General features: G+C 35.9%; 2 protein-coding genes across 8 annotated transcripts in view; one reads left to right on the top strand and one right to left on the bottom strand.

Moving 5' to 3' along the window:
• Positions 1-20,450, top strand: part of HDAC9 (histone deacetylase 9) — a 914,075-nt gene that overhangs the window by 253,481 nt on the left and 640,144 nt on the right. The window lies entirely within an intron of this gene.
• LOC129479426 (large ribosomal subunit protein uL30-like) lies at positions 1,888-2,643 on the bottom strand. Its single transcript, XM_055272507.1, has one exon. The coding sequence runs from the start codon at positions 2,527-2,529 to the stop codon at positions 1,903-1,905; it is 627 nt and encodes a 208-aa protein (XP_055128482.1). The 5' UTR covers positions 2,530-2,643; the 3' UTR covers positions 1,888-1,902.

Below are 20,450 nucleotides of genomic sequence, written 5' to 3'. Positions count from 1 at the left end.
TCTTTCAAGGCATTAAACTGGAACAATATTTGGTCTCACCTTGAAAATTTCACATCTCACAGGGATTACTCTCCTTTGTTGCCTCATGTCCAGTGTCATAAAATGTTTGCTTCAAATATTTTGTCCATTTTTAATTATTTCAGGTGGGATAGTAAATCTGGTTCATTATGCCATCTTGACAGGAAATGGAGTTTCTGACTCATAGTAATTTTTATGTTACAAGAAAAATGTTTTAAATGCTTACTTTTTCACTTTTTACTAAGAAGGCTAATTACTTTACCTCTCTGCCTCAATTCCCTTATCTAAAAATTAGAATTATAGTTGTGCCTACTTTCAGAGTGGTTGAGAAATTTTACTGATATAATGGTATAAAGCACTGAATAGACACATTGCAAGCACCCAATAAATTACTTATTTTATCACTATTTTATATTACAAATCACATGAAACAGTCTTTCATTTGTAAATGCTGTCTGTCCACTTATATTGAATTCAATTTCTATTTCTATTAAACAAGCTGAATATTTACGTTATGTGCAAGCAAAGAGTGAAGTGAATCTACTGAATGAGAGAGAAGAATCATACATCTTGAAAGACAGGTGGTAACTGTGAATATAGTTAGTTGGGTAAAATTTCTTGGGAGAAATTTTATTAAGGACACTTAACATGGTGCTCAAAATTTTCCTCTGAGAGTGAAATTCCCTGTCCAGACAAAAGATTCCCAGTAACAATTTGCCAAGTCCTTTATTTATGACTTGGATCCTCTCTGTACCCTCCTGTATAAAATCTCCTGTCAAGGAAGACACACATTTATTTCCATCTTTCTCAGTAAAAGTTGGGCTGTTAAACCAGAAGCATGGGATTTTAACATATCTCTATGGTATCTTACTCATCAGTTTTTTTAGGCATGTGTCACTAAAGCTACCCACTGGAAAACATTTCACCATTCCCTAAGGTGAAATGTAGAAGCTACTTAACAGTAAATACTTTATATCTTATGAACTTTTGGCAGGGAAGGTAATTAGTAACTTGGTATTTAAAATGTCCAAGGAAATTTATGGTATATAAATTCTTAACACAGTTATAACATATTTGACAGAGTTTAATGGAAACAATATTAGGCATATTTCAAATCATCATAGAATTCAGATTATCTACAGAAAATGTTGCCTAGTGTATGGTGTGTTCAGCTCTGCTGTGTCTCTACAGAATATTGAGAAAGGGAAGAAGGAGCGATTTTTTAAACTCAAAATTAAAACAGAAATTCAAGCATATTTTTATATTAAAGAGTACTGTGCTTAATGTACATTTTTAAAAACAGCAAAATATGGCCTGGTGTGGTGGTTCACGCCTGTAATCCCAGCACTTTGGGAGGCCGAGGCGGGCGGATCACGAGGTCAGGGGGTCAAGACCATCCTGGCTAACACGGTGAAACCCCATCTCTACTAAAAATACAAAAAATTAGCCGGGCGTGGTGGTGGGCGCCTGTAGTCCCAGCTACTCGGGAAGCTGAGGCAGGAGAATGGCATGAACCTGGGAGGCGGAGCTTGGAGTGAGCCGAGATCGCGCCACTGCACTCCAGCCTGGGTGACAGAGCGAGACTCCGTCTCAAAAAAAAAAAAAAAAAACAGCAAAATATAAAACATAGAAATAAATTTCTACCTTGGATCTAACTAGAGAGCTCATTTGCCTTCTCTACTTTTCTATTATTCAGTAAAAATAACAACCATTTTCGCATAGATTTTATTGGTACTGAGCTGCATTTTCTGAAGAAAAAATTATTTTCTTAGTAAATTCGCCTTTATATATGTATTTACTTCTTTCTTTTTTTTTTTTTTTCAATTTGAGAGCAGGTACTGTTTATTAACTAATCAGCGTAGAAAAATAATCATGGTAGACACCTTAGTTCATTCTCCTAATAAGCCTGTAGATCTGGTCCTCCCTGTTGCCAGCATCTCTACCTTCTACAAAATGGGTGGTCTTTTTCTTCATTCCACCTCGTGGAGAAGACAATTTGAAGGGCCACAGGAAGTTATTTGCCTCTTTGAAGCGTTTTCCAACAGTATAGATCTCATGAATCAGATCCTCCATGCAGATGATGCCGTATTTACCAAGAGATCGAGCAATCAAAGCGTTATCTGTCAAAGCAATTCGCTTCTTATTGATTTTGCCATAACCACGCTTGTAGATTAGTTCATTTACTGACTTCAGATTGGGGTACCCCCATGCAATATACGGCTCTACAATCCTCAGCATGTTAGTCGAAGTCTTGTTGAGCTTCACAAAGGTTCCATTGAAGATTTGACGAAGGCGAAGCAGCTGCAACACCTTTCGAACCTTTGGGCTCACGCCATTGATACCTCTGATTCTGATGACAAACGCCAATTTGGGTTCTGCAGGTACATAGAAGTTGCCAGCTTTTCTTGCCATCCTCGCCATTCGAATTTCAGTTCTGTACATCTGCCTATATTCCTTGTGATAGTGCTTTGCTTTTTCATAGATAAGCTTCCTCCTTGCCTTTCGAAGCATCTTTTGGGCAAATTTCTTTCTCAGGCGCTTGATCTTCAGCTCTGCGAAATTCTTTCGCTTTTTCTTAAGGGTTTCTGGCACAGCAGGAACCTCCTTCTTCTTCTCTCTACACCCTGCATGGTTCCAGCCGGAAAAAGAGCTATGTATTTACTTCTAACAAAAAGAATCATAGTATTGTTTTATCAAAAAGTAAGCATAGATGATATTTATTTTAGGATACCCAATAAAGTAATACATAGCCTAGTCTAGTCTAGTATAGTTCAGAAATAGTTTAGTAAACCCTTATTTTTCCAATAACCCAACTGTATTGGGTCAGGACCAAGTCACATCTGCCTTCTCTACAATTTCTTCTGTGGTGAGCAATTCAATTTCTTCTGTGGTGAGCAATATCACTTTTTAGGGTCTTAATGAGTAATTTTCTTGGGGGAGTGGCCTTTGACAGAAAATATTTAGTTTCTTAGCACATGTAATGTGAAAAATTAGGGTATATTATAAGTAAAAACTAGAAATGTCTTTTCAAAAATTATTTTTGTTTTGCAAATGCTATGACTAGTGTCTTGAACCCCATAGATAAAAATGTCTGATAAGATATCATAATAGAGGTATTATTTGTTGATTATGTACTATGTGTTAGGAACTAGATCAAGCAATTTACAGATATTATTTTAATGACTTCTTCCAACAAGCTTATAAGGTATTATTATCCTCATTTCACAGATAAGGAAACTGAGGTTGAATGGTTAAGAATATTGGCCAAGTAGCAAAGAAAGAATTCTAATAATATTGTCTGATTTCAAATATAGATTATGATAGTGACTGTTTCATAGCACTTATGTTTACAAATGGCTTCCAGAAATTGTTCAGGTAGTATTTGTACTGAAATGGTAAATCAAATTAATCTACCATTCTATTGGTCTTAAAATCATTTTTCTTTGCATCCAAAATTACCATTGTAAAGTTTTCAGGGAAGATAGAATCCACATATTTTCAGCCTTTGTTTTGGCAGAAAAAAATAGGAGTTAAAAATTTGCAATTTGTTCAAAGTGCAAATATGCTGTGGCATTTTGGCATTATTCCAAGGGCACAGATTTAACTTGGAATTTTGGTGGCTGTTACTGGGACTGTACTGTTTATCAAATTCAGTGTTAACTGCACAGTTGAAGATTTTCTAGCAAAACTTTCTCTTTTTAACACTGAAAAAAATTCACCAAATTCTAAGGATTGATAAGTAAAATCCATAACGAGCTGCGGTCTTTAATGAACAAATCTTCTATTAAAAAGTAATCAGTCAGGTCATTCCACAGAAAGCTTGCATAATCAGGATTTGGATGATCTTGGGCTCTCTACTAAAAGCTCACGACCTCACATCTTAATGGAAATAAGAGAAGATGAAGTTTATAGCCCTTGACTTATGTAATGAGTGAAATAACCAGCAAGCAAACACCTGTCAGATGGTAGTAGGTGCTCCTGAGAGGTATGACAGGTAATGATTTAATCAGATGCATTGGTAATTCTATGACCTGAAAGGGATATTGTGTTTCCAAAGCCTGGAATTTTCTTTTTTCTAGATAATACTGTGTCCTTGTGTACAAAACGACTTAAAATGAAACATTAGAATTTAGAATATATTTTAGCCTAAAATGTTCTTTAGTTCTTCGTTGCTTTCAAGAATTTCTCCCTCCTTTGTGCTTCTAAATTGTTAATCCATGCAGATCATACTAAGCATTATTTCCTCTCATATATTAGAACAAATATCTGATTAAGAGGTTATTGACATTAGGAATCACAATTCTCCTAGCCAACCACACAGCAGGATTCAAAGCTTGTTCATTTAATGAATTGTTGTTTAGTGAAAGTACATGATTTTGTTCTCATAGGACACTTTGTTCCCTTTATTATTCAACAGAAGACAAAAAAAAAAAAACTACAAAATTTCAAGGACAATTTTTTGCCCTTTTAGCTTATTATGCTCCCTGGAACATACATAGAAAGAGGTGCATTTGTTTCTCACAGGTGGATGAGAATTCATTTTATCTTCCTGAGCCAAGGCCCTGAAAAATGTGATTTTCACCTTTTATTTGACTGGGTGACTGATTCTCTTTTCTTTACAAGTTGGTGCTACCTATACCTTCATTCAGCATTTTTTTTTTTCCCCTTTTACCTGTATTTTTGGGATTTTACTCCCCCTGCTGGCCTCTGGCATGCATTAGAGTTGACTCTTTTCCAACGACTCCTGTTTCTGTCTGTTTCTCTTCAAGGAGGCTCATATATAGTACATTTATGTTCCAAACACAGCAGAAACGACATCAGTTTAAAGGTAGGTATTTTAAGTTTTCAGGAACTCATTTTTCTCAATTTTTTCTAGAGAGACTAAAGTAGACCAATGCTAATTTAGAAAATATAGAAACAACATTTTGAATTTCTGAATGCTAAATGTAATTTGTTTAATTACAAATCATTTTGCTAAAGAAAAGTTATGTTATGGCCCATAATGAAGAAAGTTTCTTTCTCCCTCCTAGGATAGCAGTAATTGTGCTGCAAAAAAACCAAAATGTTTCTATTTTAAAAATGTCTTATGAATTATAAAACCTTTGAAATTTATGGCTTGATGTTGCAGATAAATTGAACTAGATTTCAAAGTACAGTTAACTTGACTGCCTTGAAACAAGGGTCACTCATTGTCATTACATCTTTATGACTATTTTTATGGGAGAATTTTGATAATTTAACTCTCAAAAATTGTCACATGCTATTTTAGCTTTTGTAGTTTTGCTTTTGTTAGATGCCACAACCTCTATTAACACAACTTGTATTTTTTCCTTTTATTTATGTTGAACTAAAAGATATATGTGAATATTTTCTGGAAATTATTTACCTTAGATTGAAGAGAAGAGTTGCAGTTTTTACTTTGTTCTTTTGCCGTCATTAAAAGAAAAAAAATCATCTGACTAGGAAATAGTATTTTTAGTAAATATACCCTCAGAATCTTCTCTTTCCCATCTGAAAATAAGATGTTTTTACTTTTTGATAAGATAATGGTCAATGGGATTGAAAGATACTTTTTTCTCCTACAATTACAATAGACACTGGTATGGTCTCATCAGTTATATTTCATCGAAATCTCATATCAACAGGAGAAAATTTCCCATTGTTTGGTTGGGAGCCAGAGGCTGAGAGTGCAGGTCGTTTTTCTTCATCTGAGGCAAGTGGAATAGCCAATCCACCACTTTGTTTTCTAGGTCTAAAATGTTCTGTTCAGTCTTTCCTAATTCATGGGTGTGGCATTCATAGGAGAGGCTGGTGACACAAAGGAAATAAGACATCTATGCATCAATTTCTTTATATTGTACCATGGGATGGGGGTTTTAAAAATTGTTCTTATTTGTTTTCTGCACCATACTGAATGAATATTTCACGGTACCTCTTTTTAGAACACAAAATTTTGTGAAAAATAAAATTCACCATATTAATGTAACATTTTCCAATCCTAGTTACCAGCACTGCAAAGTACACACCACTCAACAACTGCCAGAATATGCAGCTATGTGTATTTTTAAAGCATATTATAAATTTTCCAACTCTTAGCAGAAAGTCAAGGAAAATGAGCACTTCATTAGCAACCCTCTTAGTTGTGCAGCCAAGAAATAAAACATGAAGTAAAGTTTCTAGATACTATGGGAACTCCATCATGACTCCCTGGGGAGGCTTAGGGGAGGATGTTTTTCATAATGAGTCCACAAAGAAATTTTTAATACTAGAACATCCTTACTTAGCCATTTGCTTGGATTTCTACCACTAATGGGAAAACAAAACTAACAAAAACAATTCCTATGTAAATTGTGTTTATTCCTATTCAGTTAAAATAAACAAAGGGATCTTAGACCAAGTTGATAAACTGCAACATGTTTTTATTTATTTTATTTTATTTTATGTTATGTTATTTTATTTTATTTTTTAGACAGAGTCTCACTCTGTTGCCCAAGCTGGAATGCAATCTTGGTTCACTGTAACCTCTGCCTCCCAGATTCAAGTGATTCTCCTGCCTCAGGGTCCCGAGTAGCTGGACTACAGGCATGTGTCACCACACCCAGCTAATTTTTTGTATTTTTAGTAGAGACGGGGTTCTCAAACTCCTGACCTCAGGTGATCCGCCCACCTCGGCCTCCCAAAGTGCTGGGATAACAGGCATGAGCCACTGCGCCCGGCCTGCAGTATGTTTTTAATCTGTATCTCAGTGCCCTCTGTTTTTACAAAGTAGATGATAAGTTTTGGGTTTTGAAATAGGTAAAGGGTTGACAGTCATAGATTCTTGCTTTTAGTTTTAAGAGTAAAGAAGTAGGTAGCAAATTTTTGAGTTGAAAGACGGATCATGCAGTAACTGGCAACTGTTTTTCAAAATTCCCTCATCATTAGAATCTCTTGAATTGCTGGTTTAAAATATCAGTTTCTAGGCCGCTCCACAAAAGATTTTGGGTCCTGCAGTTGGACATGAAAAGCACAAGCACCCCAGGTAATTCTTATGATCAGGAGAATTTGGGAAACATTTATCTGATTTAATTAATTATAGAGGCAATGTCAGCGATTAAGAGGTAAGATGTGGAGTATAGAGATTCGTATGTTCATTTAGGAAACACTTGCCTATCAACACTTACTGAGCATTTATACTATGGACCACATTTGAGCATACTTACTACATGTGTGATTTTTGAACTTGTCTTTTACCCTTTCTGAATCTCAGTTTCTCATTTAAAAAATGAGCTTAATACCTTACTCATGGATTTTTGGGAAGGTTCAATTAGATATGCCCCAAGAAATGCTTAATTTTTCTGAAAAATACCACTGTTTTTAGGCATCTATTATACTGTAGGGGTCATGATTTAATTATTTCTATTAGGTATTTTTACTATATACCAAGATTTCATTATGCAATCACACATCTGTTGTTCTGAACTGTGGTTCTTAGTGGCATCTTTTGGAGATGTATTTAGAGGTAAAGAATCCTTTAACAACTTTTAGGATCCAAAGTCTCCTAACACAAACTTTCTCCTTCTGCCTTCTCTTTAGCCCTTTTAAAACTGGTGTATTTCCTACTTAAACTCACATATTTCAACTTCTTGAAACACTATTAAAATTACAGCTACTATTTGTTAAGCACTTACTGTAATCCAGGCACAGTCCTGGATGCTGCTTGTATTATTTTATCTTCACAGTAGTACTGCAGTTTAGGTATTATGACTATTTAAATGGAGTCTGAGAACAGAGAACTCAGTAATTGAGACAGCATCTTATAGGTATGATGCTGTGAAGAACAGAAATTATTTTAATCCCTGTACATCTGTCTTCAAGCCCAAGTTCTGTCCACTATAAGCTATTCCCATAACTTTAATACAGTCATTTTCCCAAGATTAGGACATGAATTTCTCCCATTGGCTTCCTAATGGTTTCCTGTCACTCGAAGTAAAATTCAGAGTCCTTACTAAGGCCTACAAAGCACTGCGCCATATGTCTTTCATGTTCAAGGACTTTTGCATTTGTTGGTCCCTGTGCTTGAAACTGTCTTGCCTTAGGTAAGCTGTGCACCTTTCCCTGGCCTCATTAGAGATGTCTTTCCAGATGACCTCCCATACTTGAGAGCATCTACACACATACACATACACACACACACACACACACACACACACACACACACACGCACACATTGCCCTTCTTCTTTGCTGGCTTATTTTTTCTCTGTAGCAGTGATCAACAGCTAACATCTTAACATCTTATATAGTTTTCTTTATTTTTTCTTTCTCCCAGTATAATGTTAGTCCCTGAGAATGGTAGCTTAATGTTATCTGCTTTATCCCTACTGCCCAGCAATAGCAGGGACTCAATAAATATTTGAATCTCAAACATTGAATTGGGGGACGTATCTGATATTCTTTATATTAGTAATTTAATAATTTTCACAGCATTTGAACTTCATATGTGATATCTTGGTGGTTACCCTAATATTGTCTTTGTTAAATATACTTTTCTAAACAAAGTTCCTGACAAAAAAAAAAAAATGTGGTCTTGTGTTTTACTTTTCGCACCAACAGGAATAGCACTATGCAGAAAAAATATATCTTTCTATACAGAATATTTAGAATAAAGGGTTTTTGGAAAGATCCCTTACTCGAGTAATGAAGTGGCTATTCAGTGTTAATACTTAGTATATTTCACTTTTTCTTTGCTTTGGAAATTAGGGCTTTGCAACATATGTGAGAATTAGGTATTACTTCAGTATTAGGAGGTCCTCTACTTGCTGATAGAATACTTCGTTTGTCCCAGTTCTGGCCATCATTCATTATTATTAGTAGTAGTATATAAGCATGGTAATGCTAATTCAATAGGTTTTCCAGGTTTTTTCTCCCTCCTGTTATTATCTTTTATTTTGAAGTTGCCTTTATTTCAAGTTGTATTTGTGGGTATTCAGAATTATTGTACATGTGTGTAATTCAGTGGTTCAAAAGTCATTAGCCTTTAACAAATTAGAATTTATTTTAAAAATTCAAGATCTGAAAACATCATTTCATTGACTCTCAAGTAATGTTAATGCCAAGTTTTGAAAAGCAATTTTTCTTTTTGGAGGCAGTAATTTTGAGTAATTGGATTCCATGAAAAAAATGGATTCAGGAGCTAATTGTGTACCAGGTTTACTGGCATTTGTGCAAAACAACATTTAGCAACTGTCAGTGGCAATACTCATCTAATTTCTCTTTATCACTAGCTGGTCAATCACGTATTTTCATCAATACAAGTATTTTAATTTCCTCTTTCAGGTATCCTCTTTGTGTGTTTTCTTCCTTCTCACTCTCCCTTCTCTCCTTATTTTAAGCTACTTTAGAAAATAGTAATACTTTACTGATGTGTGAGATGCAAATCACTTTGGAAGTGAGAAGGTGGATATTTATACATTTGTTCTATGACGGGGTTTCTAAGTCTGTCCCACTGGGAATGGTTAGTACATTCCATAGCTATAAGGGAAAAATCCACTTTTCCCAGAAATAAAGGTCAAGAGACATGGAACAACTCTTTTATTATTTGCTTTCAAAACAGAGGGAATATGATTTATGTCGAATATAAGCTTATGTCATAGCTGTGCAGGTGCTGCCGTGAAGCTGTGACCCCTGTCTAATCCCCATAACGACACTGGGCATTGACCACATTTGCTTTGTAGTTACTGAGCTGCTTTCCCAGGGGCCTTCTAGTTTCTGAACCCAGCCGCTGGGTAGCTGGTCGACCCGTGCTTGGTGCAAGAACGTTGTTTTGTAAGTGCAACCTGAAATACATTTTATAACCCCTGCCTAAGTTAAATGACTGTAGGTCTGTGATGGAGCTTCTGTGATTGAATCAAAGTCTCCTCTTAACTCCTTTTTTTCCTTTGTGAATTTAGTAGTCGGCTGTAAATAGTTTTTTCTGCTTTATTTTTTATTGCATTAAACATAATCACAATGATTTATTTCAAAAACACTAAACAGTTGCTTGGTATTTACAAGATAAAATGTAATACTGACTTTAATACATCATTACCTGATTTACTTATATAATTTTTATTTATCATTGTAAGATAGTTAACATTTTTCCATGTTGCTTCAATATTTTTCCCTTTAAAGATTAATGACTTGGTAAAATTTGCAGTAATCACACAAAAAATTTGTTTTCCAATTTCATTCTGTCTTCCAACATTTTGATCTCCCAGAGTTTTAATATTTTTAAAATTTCTTATGTGTTATGAATTGTAAAATAAAACAAAAATCCCCCAAAACAAAAAAAGACAGCTATATTAAAAGTATTAACTTTATTTTAAATTTTATTAATGCTTTTTTATAATGGGAGGGAGGATTTGTATATTTAAATGACCATTTAAGGCAAAGTGAGGAAGTTAAGAACCAGGACGCTGAAGCTAAACTGAAGTTGAATCTCAGCTCTATCATGTCCCAGCTCTATGATTTTGTTAACCTCTCAAAATCTGTCTCATCTGTAAAAAAAGGTGAAGGATACTAAAACTATCTATTACATAGCTGTTGCGATTATTAAATAAGTTAGCATTTGAAAAGCCCTACATAAATATTTGCTGTGTAGATAATGTTTAATTTTGTCAAGAACTTTTAAAAGATGTGTTTTGAGTCTTTCATACAGGCACACACACACAGGTTATTACAATTTTATCAAGAAATTATTAGCCTTGTCTTAAATCTCAAAAAATTTGAACTGACGATGAATATGTGGAAAGTGACAATATACAAGATTATCCACTATTTGAAGGAGTGTGTGGAACAGAACAGAACTAGATCACATAGCTGTGGAGAACAAAAGCTCAAGAAGAAAAAAATTCGAAATGAGTTTATATTTTTCTCACAATAGCTGTAGGCACCCTTCGAGCTTCAGTTAAGTGATGACAACATAATTAGACAGTAAAATATTCTGTTTCTGAACTGTTCTTTGTGTGACCTTCAGTTATCTCTGAGGATCCTCAGCTTTCTTAAGGTTTCCTTAGGCTCTCTGTTTAATCTGATTTTTCTGAAAAACGTACATGAATAAATAGGCCCTCCAACCAAAAATATTAATATTTAACATTTAGCCAAAGAGGTAGCAAATATTATTTTCAAACAAAATGAAGTAAGATAGAAGAGCTGAGGCAATATAATATTCTGCTTAGAGGGAAACAGTAGGTTGCCACTGATTTTTAGTCCTATATTTTGAAAACTATTTGAGACGGAAGGACTAAAATTGCAATGAAGATTACTGCAACACAGTTACTTGGTCCTCATATCATTAATTGATTAAAGGTAATTGCCAGGGAGTCACCTCTGGAGGGCAGTGCAGTCTTATATTTGTTGGAGGAGCTTCAGGTACCTTTAAATTTTCCAGAAGTTCATCTCAATGATTCTTGGCCTTGTGAGATGTGAGTCATTCCCCGTTTTAAATACTCAAAGGGAACGTAAAGGTGAAAATAAGCTCTTTTTTGTTATGATGGTTAGCATGCTAGATTCAGGGAAAATGACGGGAAATAGGACTTATCATATAGAGTTAGTGAATCTCGGTTTGCAAATAAGGAGCCAGCTGATGTTTGTTTTTTTCCCCTCTTTTCCCCTCTTTGGTTCAGATACTTGTGAACCTCAACTTCATGATCCTTGTTTTTGTCTCTGTCTTACTCTAAAATACAAATCTGTATCTTCTAAGAAAATCTTTTAACAGCCTCACCATATAGGGTGTTGCAGAAGGTCAGCTTGGCAGCCAGCAAAATATCTTCCAGTACCTTAACAAATCAGCAAAATATTTTGAGAATTGCTTTACTTTTATGAACAAATACCCTGATAGTTATTGGATTTGTCATAGCATCTAAGGTTTCTCTCATAACCATACTGACCTTCATGTGCTATTATATTACAAAACCAACTCTTTATGTAATCAAACCTAAGGAAGAATGCTTAATTAGCTATACATGACCCTGTGTTATGATACAGGCATACAAAAGTTATTTTCTTCAGCACTATCTAGCTATTGTACAAAGAAACTTCTTTATAAAGTAAGACATGGGATATTTGATGTCTCAGGAGTAAAGTAATATTGGGATTTTTTTTTCCTCTGCAAGCTGTTTGAGAGCTTTCAGCAGGGGGATACCATATTTAAAGGTAGCCTAAGATCTCATAACTCCATGTGTCACAAAAAATATGTAGGTTATGAAAGACTTTTCTCCTGAGCAAAACAACTGTGCTTTTTAGCTCTAAATCATGACATAGTCTTGTTATACCACAAAGAATTAAAGAATGTTAAGTAAATGACTTTATTCCCTCCCTCTGTGCCTCTGAGGATAGTTATTAATGCCGATTCTTGCTGCTGAGTGATCCTAAAGCTACTGTCGCAACCTTTTTATTCCCTGAGTGCAAATGAATCCTTTATGAGGTAATTGAAGGAAATTGATGACATTATTTGCTGTATCTTGGGTATCAACAGCATATAAATGAAAAACACAGCAGAATGCCTGGCCTGTGTTACCACATTGACCTACACATTTGGATCTGAAAGATCTCGAGCTATTTTCTGCCTAAGCAGACTTTGCACCTTTGTGTTTTATAGTGAAGTAGCACGTACACAACTTTTTAAAATTATGAACTCCTAGCATTAGATTACCACCACCTGGTGTAAGGGATAGGTTTTATAGAAACACAAAGAGCATGGCCTTATTCTTTTCGTTTTGTTCTTTGTTTATTTTAATGTTATCTTCACAATCTGAACATTGTGACCTGTTTCACCTTCTTTTATTTTGAATGTTAGTGTATGCACATTCTAAGCCAAGGGTGGCTTTACCCTTTAAGTTAAATCAAACCGTTTGGGACTTAGCAAATTCTGGGTTGTATGTTTTAAGGTGAAAAAAAAGCACTAAAAAGAAAATTTAAAAGACATTTTATCATCATACAGGGTGTGGATGAATGATGCAAATAGAAAACCTATTTTAAATCAGCCCTACTGAATGAACTATACTAAAAGAACATTTATTTACCTAGTTAGGGAAAAAAGTCACCTTAAATATGGTCTCTAGTTACTTTTCTTCCCATTTATTACATTTGCCACTTCATTGTGACCTTATTATGACCTTGTAGTTTATGGGCTAAAGGTAACCATTATGCAATAATGAAAATATGCAGGCCAATCTTTACCACCTTGAAAAAATTGGTTTCTTATATTTTGTTTAAATTAACACACTTTGCTGGTTATAAAGCTCTGCTCTACGGTGCTTGAAAGAGGAGAGAAGAATTTATCGCAACTAATGTGCAGATTTAGGCTTTTAGAGACTGTGTTTAGTGGAGGTGAGTCAGCAGGCCTTGTTATGTTAATTATAGTGGTTTGATTCTCTACTGGTTTTGATTCGCAAAGATATGCGCTGTTCCTAAGAAAGCATCAATTGCTTAGGAGAAAAAGGAACTTAAAAATCAAACCATTAATATCTATCTTTGCTTTCTTCTTTTGTTTAATTTGTTTTATTTTAGTTATCCAGGCCCAGATTTACTCCACTTTCCCTTTGCCTTGATCCCAAAACCTGACCTCTGTGAAAAAGGCAATTCATCAGTTGGATGTGGTGAGGGAAATGCCCTTCAGAAGGATCTAAAACAGGCAATACAAAAAGCTTTAGACAGTCAACACATCGGGGCACGTAAGCTCTGATGTGACTTGTTATCTCTGAGACCAGTGTTTGCATTCTTCCTGGTTTGTTCCTTAGGCTTGGAAATGCACTGAAACCACAGCTGGTCTTGAAGAGCCATAGAAGATGTGATACAAGGAATGATAAATTAATAATTACAGATCCTCAATCCGCTTATTGTCAGTCATTTTTTCTACCACCAGTTACAAATCTAGTCTTTATTCTCAAATAGAAGTGATGATAATTATCCTTGGTAAAATAACTTTCAGATAATGTTGATTGCAGACAGTCACCAAAGGCTATGCTCCAAGTACACTTCTTACCATTTTTACACATGAAATAAAAACTCTTATTATCTCCACTTGTCCATGAGGAAACCAATGTACAGAAAAATGAAGTACCCTTCTCAGGGTTACACAGAAATTTCAAGAGCTGGATTTTTACCACAAAGGATGGTTTAGAGCCTCTGGTCTTAACCTTCCAAGAGTCTGGATTCTTGGGAATCTTCATTTTCAACATAGGCTCTTTATATTACCAGAACTAGCATGTTCTTCAGATATTCAAAACGGAGACTTTTAATAAGTTCATTATTAAAGAAGTCAATAACTTAGATTAAAAAAATTCTGTTAAAAATGGGTTGCTCGTAATTAATGAAGGCAGATATTTAAACCATGAATCCTTTATAAAACCTTGGGATGTGAAAGCTTATTTTGAAATGGACTGTTGGACTGCATGCTAAAAGTATACCCAGAGTGAATTTTCAGAGACATTAGAGACAAATTTAACATCACCCTCAAATCTGTGGAAGGTTAAATATACAGAGTGTGAGGCACTGAGAATTAGGCATTTACAGGTACTTTTCCCCAGAGTTTGGTTTGGTGAGGGATTTAACTCCCATTTCATGACACTGATCAAGGCAGGACATTTTGAAGGAAAAGCACTACAAAAAGGAGGAATTGCCTTGTCATGTTATGAAGCATTTAATTCTAAACCTCTCTATTTTAAAAACAAAAGAGGCCTATCTATAGAGAAACAAAGTAGACTCATGGTTTCCAAGGGCTGGGGCAGGAATGGGTATTAGCCATAAACTGGCTAGAGGGATCTTACTGCAGGCGATTGAAATGTTCCAAAATTGGATTATAGTGATAATTGCACAACCTGGTCTAAATGAACTTTAAAATCATTGAATTGTACCCTTTAAATGACCAAATTTATGGTATCTAAATATACTTAGTACAGTCATTTTTAAAAATGCATGTAAAAAGACTAAAAAAGAAAAAAAGGAAGATCCAGAATTGTGTCTTCAGACAGAATCATTATTTACATCAAATTCAGAATTTCCCATACATGATGTTAATTTACTTCTCTAATTTGAAGTATGACACTAAATGTAACACGTTAGGTCATACATTTGGCAAAGACAAATTCTTCCTGCCTGTAGTTTTTCCTTTCTGTTAATAGGTGGATCCATTATTCTTTGTAGCCTCTAGAGGGCAGCACATAGGTGTTTTTTTTTTTTTTTTTTTTTTTTTTTTTTTTTTTTTTTTTTTTTTTTTATTTGAAAGACAACAAACTTGTAACTCCCAAGCATCAGGAATGCCCAGTTGTTTTAGATGAACCCTCCAATTTTAGTTCATCCTGACGACCTCACAGTGGAGGACCTTCCTATAGTGACTCCTGCGAATGAATCCTCCCTTCCTTCCTGTTAGTTGCTCCCTTTCACCTCTGGCTATTTAATGTCCTTTAAAGATCTTTCGGCTCTCTCCACGGGGGAACATAGAAGTAATTTCAGTTGAGACTTTCACAACCTTTTTCCTTTAGAGAGCTTGATTTTTAGGTAAAGACAATAGTCAGTTAATGAATAAAACTGGTATTTGCACATGGGGGAGGGTTGACGCCCAGGAGATTGTCATAAGAATTCCTGACACTTGGGCCGGGCACGGTGGCTCACACTTGTAATCCCAGCACTTTGGGAGGCCGAGGCGGGCGGATCACGAGGTCAGGAGATCGCGACCACGGTGAAACCCCGTCTCTACTAAAAATACAAAAAATTAGCCAGGTGTGGTGGCGGGCGCCTGTAGTCCCAGCTACTCAGAGAGGCTGAGGCAGGAGAATGGCGTGAACCCGGGAGGCGGAGCTTGCAGTGAGCCGAGATTGCGCCACTGCACTCCAGCCTGGGCGACAGAGCGAGACCGTCTCAAAAAAAAAAAAAAAAAAAAAAAAAAAAGAATTCCTGACACTTATAAGTTCTTCAGATCACATCAGAAGAATCAGGCTATGCCAAAAGATAAATGTAGAGTTCTCCTCAATGTATGAATAACTAGGGATGCAGGATTTAAAATCTCTAAGAATTTTTAAAATTGTAAGACATAAGCATCCTGGCGTGTTTTCTGATTGTTGTTCTTTTCATTTAATTATTTGTTATTAGTCTTATGTACAGTAGAAGCCAACAAATAAGGGTTGGAAAGATAAATTAACTAGCATTAAGGTATATACCTGAAAGTCATTTTAAGAAATGCCTTACTTCTTCTCATCCCCACAATTAATGGCATTTTCCTTATGATCATTGAATTTTAAAAATACCTGGAAATTCATACCATTCTAGGATCTTATAGAATCTTACAGGATTTATCACAGTTGATTTTAGTGTAGGAACCTGAAACAGTTTTAGGTCCCCCTCACTATGTGTTATTTTTACTTTGTTTCTGACATTCTTCCTATATATACAATCTAATATATATGTGAAAAAGAGTAGACATCAATCAATATTAAGAAATAATGAGAAATGCCTGAACAGACCTTTAAGCAATGATTTAAAAAATCGTATTTGGGTGATCCTAGCAGTTAAATTGACTTTTTCTTTCCTTCTGTCGTCTCTGTTCTTCTTTTTTTTCCCCAGTAAACTTTGATTGCTTGCTAATTGTGTGCTAGGCATTGTTTGGTTGTTTATTGAGAGAAAGAAATAAAGGAGAAGGGAGAGAACACAAAGACAATTTCTGCCCTTGTGGAATTATAGCCAGTGTAGGAGACAGACAAAACAGTATATAAACAAAAAATAACAATACATAATTACAGATTGAAATCAATTCTAAGAAAAAAAAGGTCAGGAAGTATATATAACTCTTGGGGCCAACTTTAGGCTAGAGAATTAGGAAAGAATTTCTGAGGAGGTGAACTTAGGTGGCCCTACCACATAAAGGATTGGGCAAAGAGTTCTCCAGGCAGAGGAACAGAGTATGAGAAGGCCCTGAGTCTGGAAGGAGCATGGCTTGTTGCAGAAACTGAACTAGTGTCTGAGTGTTTCACTGTGAATCAAGAAGTAAACTAGGTTGTGGCTTGGGGAGGTAACTGGCCAGGACTGAAAGATCTTTGTGAGGAGCTTGGATTTGTTTCTAGGTTGAGTGATGGCTTCAGAGGGCAAAAGAAAAACAGTGACATTATCTGATTTTGCTTTTGATAGGATTATTCTGGTTTCTTTATGGAGATTGGATTGGAGAGGGGCTCATATGAATGTGGCAGAAGTTTACAAGGTGTAGCTGGATGTGGTCGTGGGCAGCTGTAATCCAAGCTACTCGGGTGGCTGAGGCAGGAGCATCACTTGAACCCGGGAGGCAGAGGTTGCAGTGAGCTGAGATGGTGCCATGCATTCCAGCCTGGGCAACAGAGAGAAACTCCATCTCAAAAACAAAACAAAACAAAACAAAACAACAACAAAGAAGTTTAGAAGGTGGTTGTGATCTAGACAAAAATGCTCTTGCAACTGAGTTTCACCTGTAATTTAAGAATGGGAAGTAATGTGTTGAGGCCACTGATGTTGGGAGCACAAACACTTTTGTAGGAGGTAGAAGAAACACTTTTTTTTTCTATAAAGTTATAAATAGCTTTTAGCTTATTAGGTGTGGCTATGTTGAGACAGTAGTTAATGATTAGTGGGATATTTAAAAGTGATTTTGGAAACATGAATATCTTGTGATTTTTATTTTATGCAATCTGGCATTGATTTTAAAAGCTGAGGCAATTTAAGCAACTTCGAATGAGTGTTTTCTCTCTGAGGGCTGGAATTTGGAAAAATTGAAATATGGGAGCAGATGAGAACATGAAGAACTTGATAAGTACACCTACATATCCTTTGATATCATTGTTAGGAACTTATCTTTTAATCAAATACATGGTACCATAGGTTATTCCTTCTCTATATCATTTAGTACTTAACACAAAACTAGGCATTACTAGAATTTACAGATACACGTTTGATTCCTGGCTTTACTACTTACTCTAGCTATAACTTTAGACACCTGTCCCCTCACTGATATTTCTGAACAGGAAAATTGAGATATAATAACCACGTTACAAGAATGTGGTGAGGATTATGTGAAAAAATTTATGCAAAGTATCTGTCACATAGTCAGTAGTATTCAATTAATACCAGATTAGGTGATTTGCCATGATTTGTCCAAGGACAACAGCTAATAAATCGTAGCACTAATATTTCAACCCAGAAGGCCTTATGCTAAAATCTGCACTGTTCATCACTGTCCAGTACTCCTTTCTTAAATTGGGGCAGTGAGGCTGGGCACAGGGGCTCACGCCTGTAATCCCAGCACTTTGGGAGGCTGAGACAGGCAGATTACATGATGTCAGGAGTTCAATATCAGCCTGGACAACATGGCAAAACCCTGTCTCTAGTGAAAATACAAAAGGTAGCCGGGCGTGGTAGTGCACACCCAGCAACTTGGGAGGCCGAGGCAGGAGAATCGCTTGAACCTGGGAGGCAGAGGTTGCAGTGAGCCGATATCGCACCATTGCACTTCAGCCTGGGCAACGGAGTGAGACTCTGTCTAAAATAAAATAAAATAAATTAAATAATAAACTGTGGCAGTGAAGGGACAGGGAAGGAAGGATATTTGCTCTTGTCCCAAACTATCCTCCTACTTCTCTTCTTCCACTAACCTGCTTTTCCTCAACTCTCATTCACATTTTCTAAAACTTGAGAATGAAAAATTCAAAATTGCATAAAAGTAGAGCAAATAGTACAATGAACTTGCGTGTAACTGTAGTCGCCAGCACCTGCTTTGTGTCTACAGGGACCTAGCAAGGTTGCTTTGGTGATTTTTTTTGTTGAAACGGAATCTCATTCTGTCACCCAGGCTGGAGTGCAGTGGTACACTCTCAGCTCACTGTAACCTCTGCCTCATGAGTTCAAGCAATTCTCCTGCTTCAGCCTCCTGAGTAGCTGGGATCACAGGCGTGCACCACCGTGCCCAGCTAATTTTTGTATTCTTAGTAGAGACAGGGTTTCACCATGTTGGGCAGGGTAGTCTTGAACTCCTGACCTCAGGTGATCCGCCCATCTCAGCCTCCCAAAGTGCTGAGAATACAGGTGTGAGCCACCGTGCCTGGCCACTTTGGTGATTTTCTAACCACACTCAAGAGCATTTTCTTAACCCTCATTTTCCTCTGCAGTTAGGGCTCCTGCTGACACCACCTTCTCCTCTGCCTTAGCATTGTCACAGGACACGGTCACCTTCCACCCTCAGATTCTCCTCTCTAAACCCCTCGCTTCTTGCTCTTCTGCTCTTCTTGTTCTAGATTGTTTTCAGAAAGTTTTTATGGTTTCTTGGACTCAACTATAATTGTAATTAAGAGATTAATCTCCAGTCCTAACCTCTTATCCTATGTATATTCCTACATTTTCAATTACTTTTAAACATTTATGACAAAACTCATATCTGCCACCAAGTGGATGGACTTCCTTTGTGCCATCATTTTTCTAGTTTACATAAGTGAATTTTTCAAGTTTTTCCTCTGTACTTTCGTACTCCTTCAGTCATTTAGACCCAATGTCTTTTGGTAATATTTTTCAGTATCTTCTTCTTATTTTATTTTCCTTTTTCTAGAAACATGCATCAACCTTATGACTTGTTATCCTCACTTTAATCTTTTCCCCTATACTTTCTGAACATCTCTTTAGCCAAAAATTTCCAGAGGCTCCCCATTTGCTATGGAAAAAAAAAAGGAGAATTTAAGAATGACCGTTTCAGTGCTTTTCCTCTCACTGTCACTTTAATAAATTCTTTTCATCTTTCAAGGTCCACTTCAATCTCATCTCCTTTTTGAAGATTTCCATATTCTTTCCTCAAAGAATAATATATTCCTTTCATTTAGTTACTACAGCACTCTTGGCACCACTCATTTCAAAATTATTATGTACTACATTGCTGACAATTTTTTTATTTGTCTTGTTACTCCAGTAAAAATGTTTACTTTCCAGGAGTTGACTTTTTTTTATACTTATTTACTTTCAGTGTCTAGAGCATTTCTTTATACATAATACTTGAATGATTGACTTTCATACTAGACCAATAATGATCAATGGGTAAATTAATTAGCAGTAAGTTATATACCTGAAAATTATTTAAGGAAATGGCAGAATAATTACCCTTGTCTGGGACCAGTTTTGTAACATGCCACAGTTAAGAGGCAAATTTTCAGTTCATTAAGCTTCTTTCAAAAGAGCCTAGTTCCAGAATGGAATGGTGTTTCTCCTGTTCTGAGAATTGTAAGAAAGTGCTTTAGTTAGCAAATTTTCTTTTCCTCCCAAGTGGTTCTTTGTCTACATACCATCTAACTATGAACAATAATGTATTTTATAGACTATACTAAGATATTGAAAGTTGGAGAGATGTATTCCTTTGTCTGATGAAGCCTAGGAAGGAGAAAAACTAGGTTTTCTTCTCCTAAAATATTAAAT

Source organism: Symphalangus syndactylus, chromosome 3, assembly GCF_028878055.3.
Source record: "Symphalangus syndactylus isolate Jambi chromosome 3, NHGRI_mSymSyn1-v2.1_pri, whole genome shotgun sequence".
NCBI classification, from domain to species: domain Eukaryota; kingdom Metazoa; phylum Chordata; class Mammalia; order Primates; family Hylobatidae; genus Symphalangus; species Symphalangus syndactylus.
This window is presented reverse-complemented; position numbering and strand designations above follow the sequence as displayed.

Bases quoted from the DNA above. Each gene is read 5' to 3' on its own strand.
- LOC129479426 (XM_055272507.1), bottom strand. From the start codon at position 2,529: ATGCTTCGAAAGGCAAGGAGGAAGCTTATCTATGAAAAAGCAAAGCAC.